The sequence below is a fragment of the Erinaceus europaeus genome, unplaced genomic scaffold (genome assembly GCF_950295315.1).
Source record: "Erinaceus europaeus unplaced genomic scaffold, mEriEur2.1 scaffold_667, whole genome shotgun sequence".
Classification (NCBI taxonomy): domain Eukaryota; kingdom Metazoa; phylum Chordata; class Mammalia; order Eulipotyphla; family Erinaceidae; genus Erinaceus; species Erinaceus europaeus.
The window spans coordinates 2,800-28,297 of NW_026647990.1; the positions used below are offsets into that span (position 1 = coordinate 2,800).

Consider the following 25,498-nt stretch of genomic DNA (forward strand, 5'->3'; position numbering starts at 1 on the left):
GAGGCTGCCAGTGCCTCAGTTTCCCCAGCTGTCACTCAAAGGGAAGGTGGAGGGAGGGCGCGGTGACAAAGCCCTCCAGCCAGGGGGTGGTAAAAGGCTGGGGGGGGGGGGTCAATGGGGCTGGAAAATGGTCCCTCTCTCCCTCCCCCCTCGCACGCCGTGGGCAAGTGACATTTGTTCCCCGGTGTCACTGGTGTGTCTCCCCTCCTCCACCGGATGCAGACCCTACAAGGGCAGGAATGTATCCGCCTCTCCTGTCACCAGAGTGTTCCAGGCACCCATGTCCCCCCCCCCCCCAGTGGGGACACGCATGTAACCCAGCCTCCAGGGACCACATCACACAGGCTGATTAGGAAACAAAAAAAAAAAAAACACGTTTTAAATTAAAAAAGGAGAAGAAAAAAAAAAGTCAAAAGTTTTCAGTGCATCTGGCCTGGGACAGAAAGAGGGAGGAAGGGAGGGGAGAAGGGAAGGGACAGACAGGAGCCAGGCCTCCTTGTAGCATCGGGGAACAGGGACCACAAGGCACAGGAAGGTTGCTGGGATCTCCTGGAGGCTCAGAGGTCCGTCTTCCGGAAGCTCATTCTGTTCAAGGAATTCCTGGGTGGGGAGGAGTGAAGGGAGATGGGGTAAGTCACCCTAGGGCACAGTAGCCCCCCCATGTCAATGCTCCCCAGCCCTCCCTCTAATCCTCTGTCCCCTTCTTCCTCCCCCTCCGTCTCTCTCCTCCTACTGACTCCCCTGTGCCTTCTGATTTTCCTTTTTCTTTTAATTTTATTTATTTATTTATTACTTTTAATATATATTTATTTTTTCCCCTTTTATTGCCCTTGTTTTTTATTGTTGTTGTAGTTATTACTGTTATTGTTATTGCTGTCATCATTGTTGGCTAGGACAGAGAGAAATGGAGAGAGGAGGGGAAGGCAGAGAGGGGGAGAGAAAGACAGACACCTGCAGACCTGCTTCACCGCCTGTGAAGTGACTCCCCTGCTGGTGGGGAGCCGGGGGCTCGAACCCAAGTCCTTAGTATTATGTGTGCTTAACCGGGTGCACCAAAGCCCATCCTACCCCCACCCCAATTTTTTTTTCTAGTTGGGTTTGGCCAGGTGGTGCCAGGGCTCGAACCCAGGGCCTTCTTTCTATGTCTTAGGTCTGTGTTCTCATCCCCACCACACCCCCCACCTGGCTCTGATGTCTGATGTCAGATGTGGAAATAGAGGTAATGTTTCTTTTTCTCCTCTAAATAAATGTCTTTTTATTTTTATTTTATTTATTTTTTTTGCGGGGAGGCTGGGTGGTGGTATACCTAGTTGAATGCACAGGTTCCTGTGCATAAGGACCCAGGTTCAAGCCCCCAGTCCCCACCTGCAGGGGGAAAGCTTTGTGAGTGGTGTAGCAGGGGCTGCACGTGTCTCTGTCTCTCTCTCCCTCTCTATCTCCCCCGTCCCTCCTGATTTCTCTCTGTCTCTATCCCAAAAAAACATATATATACACATTAAAGGAAAATAATACACCAAGAAGGCTAAGGATTGAGAACGGGAATGGTCCCACACCCACCCAGGATCTGATCTAGCCAAGACCCTGCCTCCCCTCCCCCAGCCTGGCAGTGCCCGGAATCATCTCCCAGGAGACCCATCTGAACACCTGAGGCCGGTGGTGCTGGGGGCCAGGAGCTGGGGTGGCCTGTGTGTGAGAAATGGCTGCAGCGCCTCCAGCAGGCGGGAGTAGTTCCGCTCCAGTTCACGGTGGTAGTCCTTCTGGTCAGGCCCAATCAGAGACTTGTTCTTCCGGAGGGCGTCCTCACATCTGGGGGGTAAGGGGAAGGGGCAGAGGGCAGGCACTCAGATGAGGGGGCGACAGTAAGGGGTCCCAGATAATAGGACACAGCACCCAGGGAGCCCATGGAGGGTGGGCAGGGCTGTGGGGTCTCTCCTCTCTCAGCACCATGGACAGCACCCAGGGAGCCCCATGGAGAGTGGGCAGGGCTGTGGGGTCTCTCCTCTCTCAGCACCATGGACAGCACCCAGGGAGCCCATGGAGGGTGGGCAGGGCTGTGGGGTCTCTCCTCTCTCAGCACCATGGACAGTACCCAGGGGGCCCATGGAGGGTGGGCAGGGCTGTGGGGTGTCTCCTCTCTCAGCACCCTGCACAGCACCCAGGGAGCCCATGGAGGGTGGACAGGGCTGTGGGGTCTCTCCTCTCAGCACCAGGCACAGCACCCAGGGAGCCCCATGGAGGGTGGGCAGGACTGTGGGGTCTCTCCTCTCTCAGCACCATGCACAGCACCCAGGGAGCCCCATGGAGGGTGGGCAGGGCTGTGGGGTCTCTCCTCTCTCAGCACCATGGACAGCACCCAGGGAGCCCATGGAGGGTGGGCAGGGCTGTGGGGTCTCTCCTCTCTCAGCACCATGCACAGCACCCAGGGAGCCCATGGAGGGTGGGCAGGGCTGTGGGGTCTCTCCTCTCTCAGCACCAGGCACAGCACCCAGGGAGCCCCATGGAGGGTGGACAGGGCTGTGGGGTCTCTCCTCTCTCAGCACCATGGACAGCACCCAGGGAGCCCATGGAGGGTGGGCAGGGCTGTGGGGTGTCTCCTCTCTCAGCACCCTGCACAGCACCCAGGGAGCCCATGGAGGGTGGGCAGGGCTGTGGGGTCTCTCCTCTCTCAGCACCATGGACAGCACCCAGGGAGCCCATGGAGGGTGGGCAGGGCTGTGGGGTCTCTCCTCTCTCAGCACCATGGACAGCACCCAGGGAGCCCATGGAGGGTCGGCAGGGCTGTGGGGTCTCTCCTCTCTCAGCACCCTGCACAGCACCCAGGGAGCCCATGGAGGGTGGGCAGGGCTGTGGGGTCTCTCCTCTCTGGATGTGTCTCTGTCTAACCTCAATCTCTTCCTAATCAAAAAGTAGGGCAGTGGTGCACCACGATAAACACACATAGCACTCAGCGCAAGGATCTGAGTTTGAGTCCCTAGTCCCCACCTGCAAGGGGGTCACTTCATAAGTGGTGAAGCAGGGTCTATCTTTCTCTGCAGGTGTCTGTCTATCTCTCTCTCTCTCCCTGCCCCTCCCTTTTTAATTTCTCTCTCTGTCTTATTTCAAAGTATTTTTTATTTTATTTAAAAATTTTAAAAAATTACCTTTACTTATTGATTTGGAGAGAGACACCCAGAAATCAAGAGGGGAAGGGGGTGATAGAGAGAGAGACAGACACCTGCAGCCCTGCTTCACAACTTGCAAAGCTTTCTTCCTGCAGGTGGGGACTGGGGGCTCGAACCTGGGTCCTTGTGCACTGTAACATGTGCGTTCCACCAGGTGCGCCACTACCCGGCCCTATTTAATAAAAATGTCACTACTATGGAGATCCATATTTGCGATTCTTGGCATTGCATGTGCCAGAATGATGTTCTAATCTCTACTTTTTTTTTTTTTTTTACCAGAGTGTCCTGCTCAGCTCTGGCTTATGGTGATGTGGGGGACTGAACCTGAGACTTGGGAACCTCAGGAGAGTTTCCTTCCATAACCATTATGCTATTTGCTATCTACCCATGGCCCATGCTCTAATTAAATCTCTCGTTAGCAGATAAATAAAATAAAGGGGGAGTCGGGCAGTAGCACAGCAGGTTAAGGTCACATGGCGCAAAGCGCAAGGACCAGCCGGTGGAAGGATCCCGGTTCGAGCCCCCTGCTCCCCACCTGCAGGGGAGTTGCTTCACAGGCCGTGAAACAGGTCTGCAGGTGTCTGTCTGTCTTCCCCTCCTCTCTCCATTTCTCTCTGTCCTATCCAACAATGACGACATCAATAACAACAACTACTACAACAATAAAACAAGGGCAACAAAAGAGATAAATATTTAAAAATAAATAAATAAATAAAATAAAGGGCTGGGAGACAGCATCATAATTCTGCAAAAAGACCCTCCTGCCTGAGGCTCTGAGGTCCCAGGTTCTACCCCGGCACCACCAATAGCCAGAGCTGAGCAGGGCTCTGGTGGTTCTCTCGCTCTCTCTCACTAGTAAAAAAAAAATTACGGGGGTCAGGCGGTGGCTCAGTGGGTTAAGCACATGTGGCGCAAAGTGCAGGGGCCGGCGTAAGGATCCCAGTTCGAGCCCCCGGCTCCCCACCTGCAGGGGAGTCGCTTCACAGGCAGTGGAGCAGGTCTGCAGGTGTCTTTCTCTCTTGCTCTGTCTTCCCCTCCTCTCTCCATTTCTCTGTCCTATCCAACAACGAACAACATCAACAATGGCAATAATAATGACCACAATGAGGCTACAACAACAAGGGCAACAAAAAGGGGAAAAATGGCCTCCAGGAGTGGTGGATTCATGGTGCAGGCACCAAGCCCAGCAATAACCCTGGAGGAAAAAAAAAATTATATATATAGAGTGCATGGTCAAATGTACTCTCAAGGGGCTGGGTGGGTGGTGGTACACCTGGTTGAGCACACATGTTATAGTGTGCAAGGATTGAGGTTCGAGCCTCTGGTCCTCCCCTGCAGGGGGAAAGCTTCACTAGCAGAACAGGGTTTCACGGGTTTCTCTGTCTCTCTCCCTCTATCTCACCTTCCCATCTCAATTCTTTTTCTGCCTCCAGGGTTATTGCTGGGGCTCAGTGCCTGCACTATGAATCCACTGCTCCTGGAGGCCATTTTTTCCCCCTATGTTACACCTGTTTGTTGTTGTTGTTATTATTGCTGTCGGTGTTGTTGGACAGGGCAGAGAGAAATTGAGAGCGGACGGGAAGATGGAGAAGAGAAATGTAGACAACCTGCAGACCTGCTTCCCTGCATATGAAGCGACTCCCCTGCAGGTGGGGAGCCGGGGGCTCGAACTGGGATCCTTCCGCCGGTCCTTGCGCTTTGCGCCACATGTGCTTAACCCGCTGCTCTACCAATTCCCCCCATTTCTTATCTTTAAATAAATAAAATAAGAAGGAAGCCAGGTAGTGGCTGAATGCAGATATTATCGTGCACAAGGATTTGTGTTTGAGCTGTGAGGCAGGGGCTGCAGGTGTCTCCCTGTCTCTCGGCGACGTAGGCAGGTTAGTGGGGGGGGCTCTCCTTGTGGGGAGCAGGAAGGGGGCTCCCCACAAGGAGAGCCACAAGGGGGTTTCAGGCGGAGGTGGGGGAGGCCTACTTCTTGCAGAAGTCCTTGAAACACAGTCTCAACTTGTTGTGCTGCCGGAAGAGCTTCGGGTCCTCAGGGATCTCGGTGAGGAACACCTGGGCCACTTCCAGGGGACCCTGTGGGGTGACACAGGGCCAGTCAGGGTGTCTGCCAGGTTTCACGGGCTGGGGCAGGACAGGATGGGGAACCTGGGCCACCTGCTTCCCCCTCAGCCCCTGCCTGGTTCACGGTGGGGCCCACGGAGCCCTGCAGAACCATCTGGAGCATCTTGGGGTCCGGGGGGTCCTGCTCGGTGGCAAAGGCCAGCTCCCGGGTCTTCTTCTGCATGTCTTCAATGGCAACCTCCACGGGGCTCAGCACCGTCTAGGAAGGGGGCGAAGTTAGGCACTGACACCATCAGGGAAGGGCCACAACCTGGTCCAGGACCGAACAGCAAGCACAGTACCCAGGGAGCCCATGCAGGGTGGGCAGGGCTGTGGGGTCTCTCCTCTCTCAGCACCATGGACAGCACCCAGGGAGCCCCATGGAGGGTGGGCAGGGCTGTGGGGTCTCTCCTCTCTCAGCACCCTGCACAGCACCCAGGGAGCCCCATGGAGGGTGGGCAGGGCTGTGGGGTCTCTCCTCTCTCAGCACCCTGCACAGCACCCAGGGAGCCCCATGGAGGGTGGGCAGGGCTGTGGGGTCTCTCCTCTCTCAGCACCAGGCACAGCACCCAGGGAGCCCATGGAGAGTGGGCAGGGCTGTGGGGTCTCTCTCAGCACCAGGCACAGCACCCAGGGAGCCCATGGAGGGTGGGCAGGGCTGTGGGGGTCTCTCCTCTCTCAGCACCAGGCACAGCACCCAGGGAGCCCATGGAGGGTGGGCAGGGCTGTGGGGTCTCTCCTCTCTCAGCACCAGGCACAGCACCCAGGGAGCCCATGGAGGGTGGGCAGGGCTGTGGGGTCTCTCCTCTCTCAGCACCATGCACAGCACCCAGGGAGCCCATGGAGGGTGGGCAGGGCTGTGGGGTCTCTCCTCTCTCAGCACCATGGACAGCACCCAGGGAGCCCATGGAGGGTGGGCAGGGCTGTGGGGTCTCTCCTCTCTCAGCACCATGCACAGCACCCAGGGAGCCCATGGAGGGTGGGCAGGGCTGTGGGGTCTCTCCTCTCTCAGCACCATGGACAGCACCCAGGGAGCCCATGGAGGGTGGGCAGGGCTGTGGGGTCTCTCCTCTCTCAGCACCAGGCACAGCACCCAGGGAGCCCATGGAGGGTGGGCAGGGCTGTGGGGTCTCTCCTCTCTCAGCACCATGCACAGCACCCAGGGAGCCCATGGAGGGTGGGCAGGGCTGTGGGGTGTCTCCTCTCTCAGCACCAGGCACAGCACCCAGGGAGCCCCATGCAGGGTGGGCAGGGCTGTGGGATCTCTCCTCTCTCAGGTCTCTCTGTCTCACATGAAACTTCTGAATATGCAATAGATACATTTTTGTTATGACTGATTATTATTAATTTATAAGAGAATAAGAGAGAGAGAAGCAGACTATCCTCTGGCATATGTGATGCCAGACATCAAGCTGTGGACCTCATGTTTGAGAATCCAACACTTTTTCCACTGCCCAACATCCTGGGTTGCTGGGTTATTATCATTATTTCATTTTAGATAAAGACAAAAAAGCAGGTGAACAGAGAGGAAAAGAAAACACAGGACCGTAGCGCAGTGGTTAAGCGCACATGGCGCAAGGCGCAAGGATCCCGGTTCGAGCCCCTGGTTCCCCACCTGCAGGGGAGTCGCTTCCCAGGCGGTGAAGCAGGTCTGCAGGTGTCTGTCTTTCTCTCCCCCTCTCTGTCTTCCCCTCCTCTCTCCATTTCTCTCTGTCCTATCCAACAATGACGACAACAATAATAACTACAACAATGAAACAACAAGGGCAACAAAAGGGAATAAATAAATAAAAAAATTTAAATACAGAAAGGGCTCAAGAAGGGTCATCTTGCAGAATGGAAGCCAGAGATGAGAATCTGGGGTCCCCTCGCCTCCCAGTCTTGGAGGGCGTGTGGTCTGCCCCCCACCCCCACCCCGACGCACCTCCTCCCGCTGGCAGACGCGGATGCGGGTCTTGATGTAGGGAAAGGCGTGGTCCGTGCTGAGCAAGGTTTTGCGTTTGTGCTGCTCCGCCAGCTCCCCATGCGCGCGCCCGTCAGGCGTGAACGGGGTGCAGAACAGGAAGGTCCGCAAACCGTAGTTGCGGTCGAAATAGGTCACCCGGTCCTTGAGCTCGTAGGTGTCGAAGTGGGGCTCCACGTAGGTGATCTGGATGTAGGCCTGGCATGGGGTAGGGGGTGCCCGGATCAGCCCTCCACCCCCCCCACTCCATTGCTAGAAAAAGGGGGATGGGTTTTCCCCCCTTCAAAGATAGAAGACATCCAGTCTGATTTGCTTCTGCTTGGATGTTTGGGGGCCATCCTTTGAGAAATGAGATTTAGGGTTCCCTTGAACCCCCCTCCAATTTTTTTTTTAAACAAGAGCCCTGCTCTCTTTTTCTCCTGAGCCCTGCTGAGCTCTGGCTGCCGGTGGAGCTGGGGATTGAACCTGGGATGTCAGAGCCTCAGGCAGGAGAGTCTTTCTGCAGAACCATCATGTTACCTCCTAGGTCTGGTATTTGGTGTTGTTATTGATTTCTAAAAACTCTTTACATATGTGGGTGTTTTTTTTTTAATTCAGACCTCTGTTCAGCTCTGGCTTCTGGTGGTCCTGGGGATGGACCCTGGGACCAAAGAGCCTCTGGCAGGAGACTCTGTTGCAGAAGCAACCACTAGACTATCCTTCCCAGGCCACATTAGAATTTTAAGGGGTGGGGGTCACAGAGGAGAAACAGGGTGGATGAGAGCACTGCTCAGCTCAGCTCTGGCTGTTGGCAGTGCGGAGGAATCGAATCCAGGATCTCTTGCAGGCTCCAGCGTTGAAACAAGTGTTTGGTGGCGGCCAGGTGAGGGGGGCCAGGTGTGTGGGGGGGTGGTCCCTGCAGGTAGATTTTGGGGGTGTGTCTTGGAACCCCCCTCACCTTGTGCGGGTCCAGCTTGCTTTTGTCCACGGGGTTGGAATCCTTGACAATCTGCACCACGTCCTCGCCGAACCTCTCCGTGTAGAATTCCTGGGGGGCCCAAGGGGAGGGAGGACGGGGGGGGGGGGTCGCGCCTGTGGCCCCTGAGGATGGCCTGGGGGTTGCCGTGCACCCCTCAAGGGTGCCTGTCCTGGGTTCCCAGAACAGCCCCTCCACACCGGGGTGGTAGACACCCTCCCCATAGACCCAGGGGAGAAGGGGGGGGTGGGTAGTACCCCAAGACGGACCTCCAGGCGGTGAGAGATCTCTGCCAGCTTGGTGATCGAGGGTTCCTTGTAGACAAACTCCTGCTCATCCAGGTCCCCAAAACGGGCCCCGTAGAACCCCACCCGGAAGTAGGTCCCAAACACACGCTGCGGCTGCAGGGAGGGTGCTGGGTTATAGGGGCACCCCTCATCTCTGCCTTGGAGTCCTCAGGCCACGCCCCCACCATCCCTGAGCCCACAGACCACGCCCCTAACCTCATTCCGGCCCTCAGACCACGCCCCAGCTCAGGCTCCAGCCACCATGCCACGCCCCCACCTCTATTCAAGCCCTCAGACCACGCCCCACGCCCCCTAGAGCCTTCAGGCCACGCCCCTACCCCATTCAACCATCAGACCACGCCCCCAGCCCTTGCTGGAGTCTAGCAGGCCACGCCCACACGCCACGCCCCCCGCTTCATTCAGGGCCCTCAGGTCACGCCCCACCCAGACCGTTTAGGCCCCGCCCCATACCCAATCCCAGCCCTTTGGCCCCTCCCCATCTCTATTTAAGCAGTGGGCAAGGGGGGAGAGTCCCTCCCCCCAACATTAGGGCTTGAATTTAGGTGGGGGAGTGGGGGTGGTGGCGTGTGTATGTCTTCCTGTCTGTCTGTCTCTCCTAGGAAGCCAGCCCCCAGTCTGACCCTCTTTCCTCTGAACCCCAAAGCCCCCTCCCCCCTTTTTTATGGTTAGCCAGAGGGGGGGAGGCTTCCTGAGCTGAGGAGCAGGGGCGGCAGGTGTCTCTCTGTCTCTCTCCCTTCCCTCCCAATTTCTCTCCTGTTCTGTTCTGTTCTGTTCTATTCTGTTCTGTTCTGTTCTGTTCTGTTCTATTCTGTTCTATTCTGTTCTATCCTGTTTTGTTCTATTCTATTTTATTTTGTTCTACTCTACTCTACTCTACTCTATCCTATCCTACTCTATCCTACTCTATCCTATCCTATCCTATCCTACCCTACCCTCCTCTCCTCTCCTCTCCTCTCCTCTCCTCTCCTCTCCTCTCCTCTCCTCTCCTCTCCTCTCCTCTCCTCTCCTATTCTGGCCTACACTGAGCACCAGCAATAACTCTGGTGGCAATAAGATAAAATTAAATTAACCGGAACTTTTAAAATGTCAGTTGTAGGGCTAGGGAAATAGTATCAAGATTCTGTAAAAAAAAAGAAAAAAGAAAAGAATCTCCTGCCTGAGGCTCTGAGATCCCAGGTTCTAACCCCAGCACAACCACCAGCCAGAACTGAGCAGCGCTCTGCGGGAATAATTAATTAATTTAAATTAAAAAATATCAGTTGCCTAACTGAGACCATGCTGTCTTCCCAGTCCGATTTTTGTTATCTTTTGAGAGACGTCTTTTTTTAATTTTTTTTTTTTTTATTGACAAGAAAGTGAGAGAAGCAGGGCATCCCTCTGGCATAAGCGATGCAGGGAACAGAAATCAGGACCCCAAGCTTGAGAGTCCAGTGCTTTTATCCACTGCACCCTCTCCTGGGCCCCACCCCATCCCCAGAGAAAAATAAGAATTTAAATCTTAACAGCAAAAAAACAAAACAAAACAAACGAAAACCCCCCATGCTGGAGCAAGGTCTCTGGGGAAGGTGTGATTGCCAGGCTGTGTCTCTTATCCACTGCACCCCGGGCCCCCCCACCACAAGGAAAGAGGGGGCTCCATGGCCACTCACCAGGGGCGGATTCCAGCGGGATGGGGCGAGAAGGAAAGAGAGACACAGTCATGAGTGAGCTCAGAGGTCAGAGCCCCGCAAACGTTCCCCTGCCCACCGCTGGAGGAGGGGCAGCCTCCCCACCCCCCACCCCCACCAAGTCCTCCCAGGCTGATATTTTGAGTCTGGGCCATCTTGAGGCAGAAAAAAAAAAAAAATCTCCAGAAGTAAGAGAGGTCTAAAAATAGCCCCGAGTGTGTGTGTGTGTGTGTGAGGGGGGCGGGGTGGGGAGCCCTGCATTGCAGGGGCGGGGGGGGGGGAAGGGGAGGGAAATATTGGGGGGGGGTGGGGCAGACTGAGCACAGCAGAGAGAAAAAATGAGACAGAGATCAGGAGGCATGAGGCAGAGATCAAGAGATGCAGAAAGGCACAGAGAAAGGCAGAGAGAGGGAGTTGGGGCCGGGACCCCCCCCCCCCCAAGACCCCCCCCATGCATGGGGAGGACCCGCCCCGCCCTGCCCCGCCCCTGCCCTGCCAGGCCCCAGGGAGGGGTGTCTCTGACTCTGGGCTCCCCTCTGGGTGAGTCACAAGCGGCCCTTGAGACCTGGGGCGCCCCTGGGGGGTGGGGGTGCCATAGTGGGGTGCAACCTCCTGGGCGCTCCTCGCGCGCCCCCTGCTGGCCGCCGGCTGCCGAGCATCCACTCACCTCCCAGCCGGAGCTCTGCGGAAAAGCGAGAAGGGGCAGGAGCTGAGTTTTAGGGGTGCTGGGGAGAGGGGGGAGCCCAAGGGGGGCTGGGCCCGGGGCAGAAAGCGGAGGGGTCGGGGCTCCCCACCTGGTGCATGATCTTGGTGAAGGCCTCCTGCAGTTTCCCGTGCACCGCGGCCAACTTCTTGTAATCCCGGTGGGCTTCTAGGATGGGTATGAGGGTCTTGTAGACCTCGTTCACCGCCTCGTAGAGTCCTCCCTGGGGAGGCAGGAGAGGGGGATCTTAGTGCTTTCTGGGCCCCTGCCCGCAACAGCTTTGTCCCGACCCCTCCTACTCAGCCACCATCACCTCCTCCAGGGAGTCCACCCGATCACGCCCTGGCCCAGATTTGAAAAGATACAAGTTGGGAGTCGGGCGGTGGCGCAGTGGGTTAAACGCACGTGGCGCAAAGCGCAAGAACCATCTTAAGGATCCCGGTTTGAGCCCCCGGCTCCCCACCTGCAGGGGAGTCGCTTCCCAGGCAGTGAAGCAGGTCTGCAGGTGTCTGTCTTTCTCTCCCCCTCTCTGTCTTCCCCTCCTCTCTCCATTTCTCTCTGTCCTATCCAACAACAAAGCAACGTCAACAATGGCAATAATAATGAGGCTGCAACAACTAGGGCAACAAAAAGGGGGAAAAATGGCCTCCAGGAGCGGTGGATTCATGGTGCAGGCACCGAGCCCAGCAATCACCCTGGAGGGAAAAAAAAAAAAAAAAAAAGAGACAAGTCGTTGAGGGTCGGGCACCAGGTTGTGGTGCACCAGGCTAACTGTACACAGTACTAAACCCAAGGACTCGTGTTCAAGACCCTGCTCCCCTCCTGCGGGGCGGGAGGGACGGAGGGAAGCTTCAGAAGCGGTGGTGAAGCAGGTCTGCAGGTGTCTCTCTTTCTCCGGCTCTCTCTATCTCCCCATCTTCTCTCAATTTCTCTCTGTCCAATCCAACAAAATGAGGGTGTGTGTGTGTGGGGAAATGACCACAGAGCACAGTGGATTCGTAGTACTGGCACTGAGCCCCAGCAATAACTCTGGAGGCAAAAAATTAAAAAATAATAATAAATTAGTTTTAAAAAATTCTGACACAGGCAATGTGGGTTTCAGGAAGGATTCTGGGTCAAATTAAAAAAAAAACTGACAAAAGAGATAAAGTTGAGATAACTCGGTCATTTGACCCTGAGCTGGGGCATGAGGGCGGGCTGAGGGGGGTTTGGGGGTTGGGGTGGGCTTCCTGTCAGGTGAGTCATCTGACTCGAGTCTGGTGAAGGAGGTCCAGCCTGGCTCCCACCTCACTGGAGAGAACTGAGGTACTGTGGTATGCCTCTCCCTCTCTCTCTTCTTTTTTATTTTGTTTTATTTCCCCAGAGCACTGCTCAGCTCTGACTGATGGTGGTGCAGGGGATTGTCCTGGGACTTCTCTGCCTCAGGCAGGAGAGTCTGTTTGCATAACCATTATACTATCTACACCCATCCCCCCTTTCTCATTCTTTCTCTCTTCTTTTTAAAAATATTTATGTATTGAGGATTCAGGCGGTAGCACAGTGGGTTAAGCACACATGTTGTGAAGTACAAGGACGGGTGTGAGGATCCCAGTTTGAGCCCCCGGCTCCCCACCTGCAGGGGAGTCGCTTCCCAGGCGGTGAAGCAGGTCTGCAGGTGTCTGTCTTTCTCTCCCCCTCTCTGTCTTCCCCTCCTCTCTCCATTTCTCTCTGTCCTATCCAACAACGATGACATCAACAATAACTACAACAACAATAAAACAACAAGGGCAACAAAAGGGAATACATAAATATATGTATTTTAAAAATGGAATAAATAAGTAAATATAAAAATTTAAAAATGAAAATTATAATAGGGTCTGGTGAGACAGCAGGATGATTCTACAGAAAGACTCTCCGATCTTGAGGCTCTGCGGCCCCAGGTTCAATTCCCAGCACCACCAGCAGCCAGAGCTGAGCAGGGGGCTCTGGTCTTCACCCCACCCTCTCTGTCTTACTGAAAAAGAATATTAAAAAAAAAAAAACACAACATTAATACTGGACTGAAAGTTGGTGCACTTGGTTAAGCACACATGTCACAGTGCACAAGGACCCGGGTTTGAGCCCCCCAGTCGCCACCTGCAGGGGGAAAGCTTCAGGAGCAGTGAAGCAGGGCTGCAGGTGTCTCTGTCTCTCTCCCTCTCCATCCCGTTCTTTCTCAATTTCTTGCTAATCTACCAAATTACAAAAAAAAAAAAAATCAATAAATGAGTGGGGGCTGGGCAGTGGTGCAGTGGGTTAAGCGCACATAGAACAAAGTGCAAAGAACAGCACAAGGATCCAGGTTTGAGCTCCCAGCTCCCCACCTGCAGGGGAGTCGCTTTCCAGGCGGTGAAGCAGGTCTGCAGGTGTCTGTCTTTCTCTCCCCCTCTCTGTCTTCCCCTCCTCTCTCCATGTCTCTCTGTCCTAGCCAACAACGACGACAACCATAATCACTACAACAATAAAACAACAAGGGCAACAAAAGGGAATGAATAAATAAATAAATATTAAAAAAAGATTATTTTAAAAGAAAAAAAAACTAAGTGGAGAGGGGAATCGAAACCTCATCTGTTGACAGAGGGGTCTCCCTGATGGCTGCCCCTGCAGATCTGAGTTTTTTTTTGGGGGGTCCCCCTCCCCAGGCCTCTCACCAGGGTGAAGTAGCCGGCAGCCTGTTCCAACAGTGCCACCAGACCCAGCTGGGTAAAATGCTTCCCGGAGCAGAAGCCTTCCTCGTCCGGGGACAGGATGTCGTCCGAGATGGCAGACTCCTCCAGGACATTGTAAGAGATGTTCTAGGGGGGTGGGGGTGATGACGGGGGTGGAGGGGATGGAGTCAGAGCCCGGGGAGGGGGGGCTTCCCGCAGCAGTGCACCACCGCCCCCCAGGTCTGTGAGTCACCTGGAAAGACACACAGCCCACCGGCAGGTGCCGACTGTCCTCCAGCAGCGCCAGGTACTCGGCCACCAGCGCGGCCGCGTGGACCAGGCACTGTGCGGCCTCGGCGTGGTTGCCCAGCTCCGCGTGCTTTCCCGCCATGCTCTGCAGCCATGTCAAGCGCAGGTCTGGGGAGCCCTGGTAGCCCCGTGCGATCCTGGGGAGGGGGCACCCCGTGTCAGCTGGGTGGCCCCCTTACCCCAAACCGTCCACTGTGCACCCACATGGCACCCAGACCGGCCCCCTCCAGTCACTCACTCAAACCGCCTTCTTTTCTTTCTTTTTAATTTTTTTTTTTTGCCTCCAGGGTTACTGCTGGGGCTCAGTAACTGCACCATGAATCCACTGCTCCTGGAGGCCTTTTTTTCCCTACCTTTTGTTGCCCTTGTTGTTGTAGCCTTGTCGTAGTTATTATTGATGTCGTCATTGTTGGATAGGACAGAGAGAAATGGAGAGAAGAGGGGAAGACAGAGAGGGGGAGAGAAAGACAGACACCTGCAGACCTGCTTCACCGCCTGAGAAGCGACTCCCCTGCAGGTGGGGAGCCGGGGGCTCGAACCAGTTGTTGCACTTTGTGCCATGTGCACTTAACCCGGTGCGCTGCCACCCAACTCCCTATTTAATTATTTTCATTATCTTTTTTTATTTATTCCTTTTTGTTGCCCTTATTGTTTTATTGTTGTAGTTCTTAAGTTCTTATTGTTGTTGTTATTGATGTCGTTGTTGTTGGATAGGACCGAGAGAAATGGAGAGAGGAGGGGAAGACAGAGAGGGGGAGAGAAAGACAGACCCCTGCAGACCTGCTTCACCGCCTGGGAAGCGACTCCCCTGCAGGTGGGGAGCCGGGGCTCGAACCGGTATCCTTATGCCGGTCCTTGCGCTTTGGCCCTCATTATTTTATTATTGTAGTTATTACGCTGGTCCTTGCGCTTTGCGCCCGACTCCCTGCTCTTGTTTCTGTCTCCTTTGCCCATCGGCTCAGCTGGCAGCTCTGGGCCCTTGACCTGCTCCCAGCCCCTCCCGGCCCCCCACCTGTACATCAGGTCGATAAGCATCTCGGGGTCCTCTTGATACTCCTTCATCTTCACCGTGTCGGTCAGGATCATATGCAGGTTAAACATAAGCTCCTGCACCTGCAGGAGGGGTCGGGAGGGGGCGGAGAGGTCCCGGCGGCGGGGTCAGGGCTGATCGCGGTGACCCCACGGAGACAGGGGGCTGGGGCGGCAGGGCCGGGGGTGGGGGAGACTCACCTGCTCGGGGAAGGCGCTGTCCCGCAGCCACACGTCCTGGTCCGCGTATGTGAGGATGGTCTTGAGCGAGCGGCGCAGATGCTCCTCGCTAAAGCTGGGCGTGGTCCCCACGAGGGTGGACAGCGACATGGTGACCTGCATCTTCACGCGGGCGAAGTTCTGGGGTGGCGGGGAGAAGGGGACACCTCAGTGGGCCCGGGTTCACGCCCTCTCCTCTCCCTGCCGTCCTCCCCCTAATGGCACCAGGAGCCTTGCTGGGACCCTGTTAGGACCACGATCCCCCCCCCCAAGATCCTGGGATGACCCCGTCAAAATTGACTTTGATTAAAACACGCCCCTGACACCTGGCCACGTGTTGGCCACACTCACAGTCTACTGTAGACCACGCCCCGTAACTTTAGATAGACCACGCCCCCAACACCTGGCCACGCCCCCAGTCTACTGTAGACCACGCCCCCAGACTTTAGACAGACCACGCCCCCGACACCTGGCCATGTGCTGGCCACCCCCACAGTCTACTGTAGACCACGCCTCGTGACTTTAGAAAGACCACGCCCCCGACACCTGGCCACGTGTTGGCCACACCCACAGTATACTGTAGACCACGCCCCCAGACTTTAGACAGACCACGCCCCCAACACCTGGTAAAGAGTCAGCCACGCCCTCATCTAATTCAAACCACATCCATGACACCGGCCCACCTGCTGGCCACGTCCATTGTCTAATTTAAACCACGCCCCTCATACTTCCGAGGGTTGGCCACACCCACTGTCTAACTTAGGCCATGCCCCCGTGACCTTATACAAACCACACCCCCCACCTGTCCATATGTTGGCAACGACCACTGTCTAGACCGCTCCCACAAACGCAGGGCTGTTTGGCCACGCCCTCTGTCTGCTTTCAACCACGTCCTCTGAAGGTATAAAAGACCTTGCTCCCTCAAAACCCCCTAGGGCCTGGACCAGACCCCCTCCAAACCCAGGACTTCCTCTGGGCCACGCCCCCACGATCTTGTTAGCCACGCCCCCAGAAGACATAAACCACGCCTCTGGGTGATCATAGACCCTAGGCCCAGAAAATTATGCAGACTAAGTCGCAGGCTCCTGTGTAGACCCCACCCTAGGATATTCCATGGCCAACGCCCCGCCCTGCCCCGCCCCAGGAAGGACTTTTTCTAATGAGCTGACTCAGGAGTCCTGGCTCATATGGGCTTCTGTGCCATGCCTGACTAAATTATGCAGACCACGCCCAGGATACCTTGAAGGCCATGCCCTGGTTTCCTTATGGAAGCCATGCCCCAGGTTAATTATTCAGGCCCCACCCAGACGAGTCTTGGACCACGCCCACACAAGACTACGGCTCCAGGGGATATTATGCAGACCACGCCCATAACGGGACTGGAGACCACACCCCTGGGCTCATTATACAGACCACGCCCACAGAGGGTCCCGGGCATATTCTGCAGGCCCCGCCCCCTGCCTTGTGCAGGCCCCGCCCCTTACGTTTCCGATCTCGAAGTTCTGACGCATGAGCAGGTAGAGAGAGGCGCTGGCATGGCTGCGGATGGCGCTGATCCGGCTGGCGCAGTGCCGCAGGAGCCTCAGGCACAGGTCCGCGCACAGCTCCGTGTCCTCCTCGAACAGCAGCTCCGGGAACTGGCCCGTCACCCAGACCACACAGCCCCGGCCTCAGCACCCAGGCCAGGCCCAGAGGGGCACCTCCACCCAGGCATCAGCCTCCCTCCCTGAGCACACGGGGACTCGCACCCGGGGCCGGGGCTCACCTTGGACACCAGGGCTCGCTGTGTGGCCAGCCCGTGCTGCAGGAAGAGGGCGCTCTGGGCGCTGCCCAGGCTGTACAGGACCACCTTCAACACCGCCCCCAGGAGGCCCTCCCGGGCTTCCGACAGCACCACCGTCTGGGGCGGGAAGGGACTGGTTAGGGCTCTCAGGGCAGGGGCACCCCTGTCTGGAGAGACTTAGCATTGTGGGGTAGCACCATGCACAGCACCCAGGGAGCCCATGGAGGGTGGGCAGGGCTGTGGGGTCTCTCCTCTCTCAGCACCATGGACAGCACCCAGGGAGCCCATGGAGGGTGGGCAGGGCTGTGGGGTCTCTCCTCTCTCAGCACCATGGACAGCACCCAGGGAGCCATGGAGGGTGGGCAGGGCTGTGGGGTCTCTCCTCTCTCAGCACCCTGCACAGCACCCAGGGAGCCCATGGAGGGTGGGCAGGGCTGTGGGGTCTCTCCTCTCTCAGCACCATGGACAGCACCCAGGGAGCCCATGGAGGGTGGGCAGGGCTGTGGGGTCTCTCCTCTCTCAGCACCCTGCACAGCACCCAGGGAGCCCATGGAGGGTGGGCAGGGCTGTGGGGTCTCTCCTCTCTCAGCACCAGGCACAGCACCCAGGGAGCCCATGGAGGGTGGGCAGGGCTGTGGGGTGTCTCCTCTCTCAGCACCATGGACAGCACCCAGGGAGCCCCATGGAGGGTGGGCAGGGTTGTGGGGTCTCTCCTGTCTCAGCACCATGGACAGCACCCAGGGAGCCCATGGAGGGTGGGCAGGGCTGTGGGGTCTCTCCTCTCTCAGCACCAGGCACAGCACCCAGGGAGCCCATGGAGGGTGGGCAGGGCTGTGGGGTCTCTCCTCTCTTAGCATCATGCACAGCACCCAGGGAGCCCATGGAGGGTGGGCAGGACTGTGGGGTCTCTCCTCTCTCAGCACCATGGACAGCACCCAGGGAGCCCATGGAGGGTGGGCAGGGCTGTGGGGTCTCTCCTCTCTCAGCACCATGGACAGCACCCAGGGAGCCCCATGGAGGGTGGGCAGGGCTGTGGGGTCTCTCCTCTCTCAGCACCCTGCACAGCACCCAGGGAGCCCATGGAGGGTGGGCAGGGCAGTGGGGTTTCTCCTCTCAGAGCAGTGGCTAAAATGTTGGGTCTTCAAGCATGAGGTCCTGAGTTCCAATCCTGGCATTACATATGTGGGAGGTGGGGTGCTCTGCTTCTCTCTCTCTCTTTCATAAATAGATATATTTTTAAAAATTGTATTTATTTTATTATTATTATTTATTTTCCCTTTTGTTGCCCTTGTTTTTCATTTTTTTATATTTATTTTTCCCTTTTGTTGCCCTTTTTTATGGTTGTCGTTATTACTGTTGTTGTTATTGATATCATCGTTGTTGGATAGGACAGAGAGAAATGGAGAGAGGAGGGGAAGACAGAGAGGGGGAGAGAAAGACAGACGCCTGCAGACCTGCTTCACTGCTTGTGAAGCGACTCCCCTGCAGGTGGGGATCCTAATGCCGGTCCTTGTGCTTTGCGCCATGTGTGCTGAACCTGCTGCACTGCTGCCCAACTCTCTATTATTATTATTATTACTATTATTATTGAAGATTTTGCTTATTTATAAATGAGAAAGGAGGAAAGAGAGCAAGAGAAAGAACCAGACGTTACTGGTGCACGTGCAGCCGGGGACTGAACTTGAGACCTCATGCTTGAGAGTCCAGTGCTTTATCCACTGCGCCACCTCCCGGACCACAAATTGCTTTTATTTATTATTGTGTAAAGACAGAGATAAATTGGGGGGGGGGGAAGGAGACAGAGAGACACTTGCAGCCCTGCTTCACCACTTATGAAGCTTCCCCCCTGTAGGTGGGGACCGGGGGCTTGAACCCGGGTCCTTGTACACTGTGTGTGCTTAATTAACCAGGTGTGCCACCACCTGGTCACAATAGATAAATCTCAAAAAAAAAAAAAAAAAAAAAAAGAATTCTGGCTGAGACTGTGGAGATTTGGGTGTCAGGGACGGGCAGGGATTGGAGTCAGAGGTCGGGAGGTGCTGGATCAAACCGTTCCTGTATCCCTACCTGCACGATTATCTCCAGCATGTCCAGAACCACCAGGCTGGCCTCCGTGGCCAGGTTCCCATCCACCAAGGCCTCGTGCTCTATTTCATCCGTAGTCCTAGAGGGGCAGGAAGGGGGTTGAAGGGGGACCCTGCCTGTCTGCCCTCCAGAATTCTCCCTGTTCCCTTTCGCCGGTGGTGCTTAAAGTGTTGGAACCCTGCCCTGGCGGCTGCTCTCACGCACTTGTCCACACGATCCGACGTCTGTCTCCAGTGGCTGACGCTTTTCTTCCAACGGACATTCTCCTGGGGTCCTGATGGGTTTCTCTCTGGGCCACGCCACGTGGGGGACAGAGGGGAACGAAAACAGAATAACAACAACAACAACAACAACAAAATACGTGACCAGGAGAAAGACAGTCCTGAGTTCAATCCCCAGTATCGAGTGCACCAGAGGGAGGCTCTGTCTCTCTCTCTCTCTTCCTCTCTGATGAATCAATAAATCCATTGGGCTGTGGATGGGGAGATCCCATAGTGGTTTCTGTACAGAGACTCTCCTGCCTGAGGCTTTGAGGTCCCAGGTTCAATCCACAGCACCATAATCAGCCAGAGCTGAGCAGGGCTCGGGAGGGAAAAATTCACACATCTGTACAGGATTTTTAGAAATCAACAAGAGAAGAAAAAAAAAAAAGATCTAGGAGATAGTATTGTGATTCTGCAAACAGACTCTCCTGCCTGAGGCTCTGGCGTCCCAGGTTCAATCCCTAGCACCACCAGAAGATAGAGCTGAGCAGGTCTCTGGAGAAATTATCATTATTATTAGGTTATTATTACCGTTATTATAATAATGAATGGAGCTGGGGTGACAGTACAATGGTTCTGCAAAAAGACTCTCCTGTCTGAGGTTCTGAGAGTCAGTTCATGGGATGTGTATGGTGGGGCAGGGTTGAGGGGGGGGCCTGCTTGGCCACCCAGCCCAGGCTCAAGCCCCAGCACCACAGGTCACCTGGGGAAGCTCCCTCTATCTGCAATACAAAAAAGCCCAAAGTGGGAGCCTCTGTTCCTGGAGGAGAAAAGAACCAACCAACCTCCCCCCACCGAAAAAAAAAATCTGGGGTGATTATGGGGATGTCAGACCTAGAGGACTGTGGGTTAATCAAGGTAGATGGTGGGGTGGGGGCATGGGGTGGGGGCACACAGGGACAGGAACGATTCCTGGATATTTTTTCTGGGAGCCACTCAGAGACAGAGGCTTTACCCCACCCCCCAGGCTCCAGGGGGACCCCAGGATGGGTGGGGGAGGTGGGCAGAGAGCCTCTCACCTCTGCTTCTGCGCACCATGTCCTGTCTGGCCCCGATGGTGCCCAGGATGGCCTCCTCCAGGCGGGCCTTCATGTCCAGGGATTTCTTAAAAGTCAGGCTGTTAATACGCTCAAAGGCCTTCTTCCCCTGGAGGAGAAAAAGGGGGTGTGAGGAAGACTGGGGGGGGAGGGCGTTGGGGAAGGCTGCTTCTGAGCTGAGACAGAGAGAGAGAGATATCTCTGTAGATATACAGGTGACCGACAACAGAGGAGGGGCTGAGAGAATCGTGGTCTAGACACACAGTGGAATACTATACAGCCATCAAAAAAGAATGGAACCCCCCCCTCCTTTCCCATACCCTCCGCAGACCTCAAAGGTAGCAGGTTGAGTGAGACAGCCTCAGCCCCGCCCTGCACTGCATAGCCGCCCTGTGGGGGGGAGGAGACCCCCACCTTGTATTCGAAGGCTGCCAGGCAGAGGTAGAGAAGGTCCAAGAGGCGGCCGAGCTGTGGGAGGGCCAGGTCGGCTGCCCAGCGCTGCAGGAGGCTGGGCTCGGCGTTCTTAAGCACCCACAGGGTGCACACAAGCAGGGTGCGGCTGCACTCGGCTGACAGCGGGCAGCCCGCACGGGTGGCCTGGATGGGGCGGGGTGGGCCGGGGTCAGGACGGAAGCGGAGGGCTGGGTGGGACTTTCAGGTGGGAGGACCCAGGTTCGAGCCCCTGTGTTGTCTGTGCCAATGGGAGGCTCTGCTTCTCTCTCCCCCCCCCCTCTCTCTATATATATATATCAGGCTATGGGGATATCTTTCACTTTCTTTTCATTAACGAATGAATGAATTTGTTTTCTTTTACATTTTTTTAAATTTCCTTCATTTATTTATTGGATAGAGACAGCCAGAAATTGAGAGGCAAGGGAGAGAGAGAGAGAGACACCTGCAGCCCTGCCTCACTTCTCTTCCTGCAGGGACTTGAACCCAGGTCCCTGTGCACTGTAACATGTGCGCTCTATCAGGAACAGACGCGCCCCACTGCCTGGACCCCCATCATTTATTACGGGGGGGGGAGAGCTGGGTGGTGGCACAGCCAATTAAGCACACAAGACGTTATTCAGAAGAACCAACACAAGGATTCAGGTTCCAGGCCCCAGTTCCCCACCTGTGGGGGAGATGATTCACGAATGAAGCAGGTCTGTGAGCCTCTCTCTCTCTCTCTCTCTCTCCCTCCTCTCCCTCTCCCTCTCTGTCTCCTCCCTTCTGTATCAATTTCTCCCTGTCCTAATCCAGTAAAATGGATAAAATGGCCACGATCCATAGTGACGGCACCGAGCCCCAGAGATGGTCCTGGAGGTGAGAGAGACAGAGAGAGGGGGAGGGAAAGAGAGAGGGTGGGAGAGAGAGGGAGGGAAGGAGGGAGAGAGGGAGAGGGAGGGGAGAGAGAGGGTGGAAGAAAGAAGGAGGGAGAGAGAGAGAGGAAGGGGGGGAAGGATGGAGGGAGAGAGAGATATCACAGTACCCAATGTTTCAGTACTCCCGTGTAGCTGGGTGGGCTCAAACCTGGGTCTCTCACCTTGTAAAGCAGTGCACTGATTATCCAAGTGAGTTATCTGACCTCTCTTTCTCTCTCTCTTTCTTTCTCTCTTTCTTTCTTTCTTTCTTTCTTTCTTTCTTTCTTTCTTTCTTTCTTTCTTTCCTTCAGAGAGCCCACAGACCCGAAACTTCCTCCAATGTGGTGGGGACCAGGCTCGAACCCGGGCGGGCTATTCCTCCCCCTGTGGCCACTCACCGCCCCGGAGCCCTGGGTGAGGCTAGTCCTGGTGCCAGGGGCCAGGGGTCCCCCCGCAATGGCCATGGCCACCGAGGGGCTGATGGTGCTTCTGGGGTCGTCTTCCCCGTCCGTGTCCGAGTCCCACACGGAGGCCAGGCGGGACCGCTGGCCAGGGCCCTCTGGGGGGAAGGACAAGGGGGCAGTGAGCCCTCCTGACATGACACCTCTGCCACTCGCTCAGCCAGGAGACAGCGCACCCAGGAGAGCACACACGTTCCCAGGCGCCAGGACCTGGGTCCGAGGCCCCAGGCCACGGCACGGAAGCGCCGTGCATGACGGCTGTGGAGCTCACACTCTCTCTCTCTCTCTCTCCGTGCTTTTTACTTTTTGTATTTATGTATTTGAAAGAATATTAGGGGGTCAGGTGGTGGTGCACCTGGCTAAGCGCTCACATTACAGTGCTCAAAGGCCCGGGTTCAAGCAGAGTTGCAGGTGTCTCTCTCTTCCTCTCTCCTCTCAATTTCTGTCTCTACCCAACAATAAGTAAATGAAACGATAATAATAATAATATTTATTTGTTTTATGGGTGAGGATAGAGAGAAACTGAGAGGGGAGGTAGACAGAGAGGGAGAGAGACAGAGAGACACCAGCTTCACCACTCCTGAAACTATCCCCCTGCAGGTGGGGACTGGGGGCTCGAACCCCGGCCCTTGTGCACTGTAACACATGCATTAAACTAAGTATGTCACGGCTCAGCCACCTATTTACTTATTTTAATAAGAAAGAGAGAGAGAGAGAGAGACAGAGAGCAAGAGAATTAGACCGGAGAGTCCTGCTCAGCTCTGGCTGATGGTGGTGCTGGGGTTTGAACCTGGGACCTTAGAGCCTCAGGTGGGAGAGTCTGTTGCAGAACCACTGTGCTGCTGTGTCCTCAGCTCTTTATTTGTCTATCTTGAATAAAAGCGAGATGCATGGGAGCCCCCGGCTCCCCACCTGCAGGGGAGTCGCTTCCCAGGCGGTGAAGCAGGTCTGCAGGTGTCTGTCTTTCTCTCCCCCTCTCTGTCTTCCCCTCCGCTCTCCGTTTCTCTCTGTCCTAGCCAACAACAACGACAACAATAATAACTACAACAACAATAATAATAAAAAACGAGGGCAAAAAAGGAAAATAAATTTAAAAAAAAAGTGAGATGCAGAGAGAGAGAAAAGGCGACAGACACAGAGACCAGAGCCCTGCTCAACTCTGGCTTCTGGCGGTGCTGGGGATCGAACCCAAGTCCCTAACCCCAGTAATGTGCTCTATCTACTGTGTGAGCTACCTCCAGGCCCCTGCTCTCCAGCCCTCCCTCTCCCTTCTCTCTCCCTCTCTTTTTTCTTTTTCTTCTTGGCGGTGCAGGGGATTGAACCCGGGCCCCGGCCGGCTGACCCGCGAAGTCGTGCAGGCGCGGGAGCGTGTCTCGAACCAGCCCCAGCAGCGGCAGGTAGAACTCGGCCACGCGGGCGCGCACGGCGGGCTCGGCCAGGCGCGGGTCCGAGTCGTGCGCACAGAGCAGGCCGTGCAGGGCGCTCACCGCCTTCTTCTGCAGCAGGGATGCCCTGGTGGGAGGGCAGAGGAGGTGCCACACATGCCGCAGGGGCTCCGCAGGGGCTCCCCGGGGTCTCCCAGCCCCCCCCCACCACCTCTCCGGGAAGGGGGACCCCCCCACTCACCCCTCCATGTCGGGTTCCAAGGCCAGCGCCAGCTCCGAGAGCAGAAGCCCGGCCAGAAAGTGCTGCTGGCGGAAGAGCCCGCTCAGCTCAAACATGCTGGTGACCTTGGGGTCTGGGGCCTGGCTGGAGAAGGTGGAACTCTGTGGGGTAGGGGTGGGGGTGGGAGGTCAAGGTCAGGGGGGGACGTGGGGAGTGACCCCGGGGGTCCCGGTCTGGTTTCAGAGTGAGGATGTCTTAGGTTTCTTTCTGTTTTTTAAAAAAATTTTTTAAAGTATTTATTTTCCCTTTTATTGTCCTTGTTGTTTTTTAGTGTTGTTGTAGTGATTGTTGTTGTTGATGTCGTCGTTGTTGTTGGCTAGGACAGAGAGACATGGAGAGAGGAGGGGAAGACAGAGAGGGGAAGAGACAGACAGACACCTGCAGACCTGCTTCACCGCCTGGGAAGCGACTCCCCTGCAGGTGGGGAGCCGGGGGCTCGAACCGGGATCCTTGCTCAGGTCCCTGTGCTTAGCGCTCCTGCGCTTAACCCGCTGCGCTACCGCCCGACTCCCTCTGCCATATATATATATATATATATTTATTTATTCCCTTGTGTTGCCCTAGTTGTGTTATTGTTGTTATTGCTGTGGTTGTTGTTGGATAGGACAGAGAGAAATGGAGAGGGGGAGAGAAAGACAGACCGCCTGGGAAGCGACTCCTCTGCAGGTGGGGAGCCAGGGGCTCGAACCAGGATCCTTCTGCTGGTCCTTGAGCTTTTTACCACCTGCGCTTAACCCATAGCGCTACCGCCCGACTCCCTGTTGTAGTTATTGTTGTTGTAATTGATGTTGTTGTTGTTGGATAGGACAGAGAGAAATGGAGAGAGGAGGGGAAGACAGAGAGGGGGAGAGAAAGACAGACACCTGCAGACCTGCTTCACCGCCTGGGAAGTGACCACCCTGCAGGTGGGGAGCCGGGGTTCGAACCGGGATCCTTCTGCCGGTCCTTGCGCTTTGCGCCTTTGTGCTGCCCTACCGCCTGACTCCCCCTTTCTCTCTCTTTGTCTTTCTCTCCAGGGGCTTGGTGCCCGCACTACGAATCCACTGCTCGCTCCTGGGAGTCATTTTTTCCCCATTTTATTTTAGAGAGAAATCGAGAGAGGAAGGGGAGATAGAGAGAGAGAGAAAGAGATATCTGCAGGCTGCTTCACTGCTTGTGAAGCGGGCCCCCGACATGTGGAGCTTCCCCTCCTCTCTCCATTTCTGTCTGTCCTATCCAACAACGAACCACATCAACAATAACAATAATAACCACAACAAGGCTACAACAACAAAGGCAACAAAAGGGGGCAAAAATGGCCTCCAGGAGCGGTGGATTCATGGTGCAGGCACCGAGCCCCAGCAATAACCCTGGAGGCAAATACAATACAATAAAATAAAATAATAAACAAAATATTCCAAAATAGAGAGAGAGGTGTTAGCTCCTCAGGAAGGAACAGTGGGGCTGGGGTTCACAAGGAACTTAGGGCTTATGGGTCCCAGGTCAAGGGTCAGCCCAACCCCTGGGACAGGGGTGTGCTGTGAACTGAAGCTGTGTTGATGCAGGGTAGGAGGGAGGTGAGAAGGCAGGGGTCAGAGGGCAGGGGCGAGCCCACCTGGGAGGCGGTAGAGGACACGGAGGGCGAGGGCGACGCGGGGGGCGACAGGGGACAGCAGGGCAGGTTGAGGGTCACATAGTGCTCGTGGCTGCACAGAATGCGGGTGAAGTCCATGCGGAGGGCCAGCAGCGCCGCGGGGTTGGGCGCCGACTGCAGCCGGGTGGCCACCTGC

The 25,498-nt window shown here is 55.8% G+C and overlaps 1 protein-coding gene across 7 annotated transcripts in view; it reads right to left on the reverse strand.

Moving 5' to 3' along the window:
• Positions 1 to 403: 403 nt before the first annotated feature.
• The window catches only part of DOCK6 (dedicator of cytokinesis 6), a 63,701-nt gene continuing 38,606 nt past the window's right edge, over positions 404 to 25,498 (reverse strand). For 3 of the 7 annotated variants that reach the window (XM_060184591.1, XM_060184590.1, XM_060184587.1), the window contains 23 exons: positions 25,324 to 25,494; positions 23,691 to 23,830; positions 23,407 to 23,576; positions 22,002 to 22,162; positions 20,672 to 20,854; positions 20,240 to 20,366; positions 19,162 to 19,246; positions 18,940 to 19,036; positions 16,855 to 16,989; positions 16,574 to 16,726; positions 15,072 to 15,230; positions 14,854 to 14,954; positions 13,786 to 13,978; positions 13,536 to 13,679; positions 10,958 to 11,089; positions 10,831 to 10,845; positions 8,458 to 8,583; positions 8,171 to 8,260; positions 7,195 to 7,431; positions 5,347 to 5,490; positions 5,137 to 5,243; positions 1,645 to 1,806; positions 404 to 600 (listed from right to left, as the gene is read on the reverse strand). In XM_060184591.1, the coding sequence (XP_060040574.1) occupies positions 558 to 600; positions 1,645 to 1,806; positions 5,137 to 5,243; positions 5,347 to 5,490; positions 7,195 to 7,431; positions 8,171 to 8,260; positions 8,458 to 8,583; positions 10,831 to 10,845; positions 10,958 to 11,089; positions 13,536 to 13,679; positions 13,786 to 13,978; positions 14,854 to 14,954; positions 15,072 to 15,230; positions 16,574 to 16,726; positions 16,855 to 16,989; positions 18,940 to 19,036; positions 19,162 to 19,246; positions 20,240 to 20,366; positions 20,672 to 20,854; positions 22,002 to 22,162; positions 23,407 to 23,576; positions 23,691 to 23,830; positions 25,324 to 25,494 (3,075 nt within the window). In that variant the 3' untranslated portion in view covers positions 404 to 557. Of the gene's footprint in view, positions 601 to 1,281; positions 1,366 to 1,644; positions 1,807 to 5,136; positions 5,244 to 5,346; positions 5,491 to 7,194; positions 7,432 to 8,170; positions 8,261 to 8,457; positions 8,590 to 10,830; positions 10,846 to 10,957; positions 11,090 to 13,535; positions 13,680 to 13,785; positions 13,979 to 14,853; positions 14,955 to 15,071; positions 15,231 to 16,573; positions 16,727 to 16,854; positions 16,990 to 18,939; positions 19,037 to 19,161; positions 19,247 to 20,239; positions 20,367 to 20,671; positions 20,855 to 22,001; positions 22,163 to 23,406; positions 23,577 to 23,690; positions 23,831 to 25,323; positions 25,495 to 25,498 lie in introns of those variants that run through there. The other 4 variants (XM_060184589.1, XM_060184588.1, XR_009548094.1 and 1 more) reach the window with 4 other exon arrangements.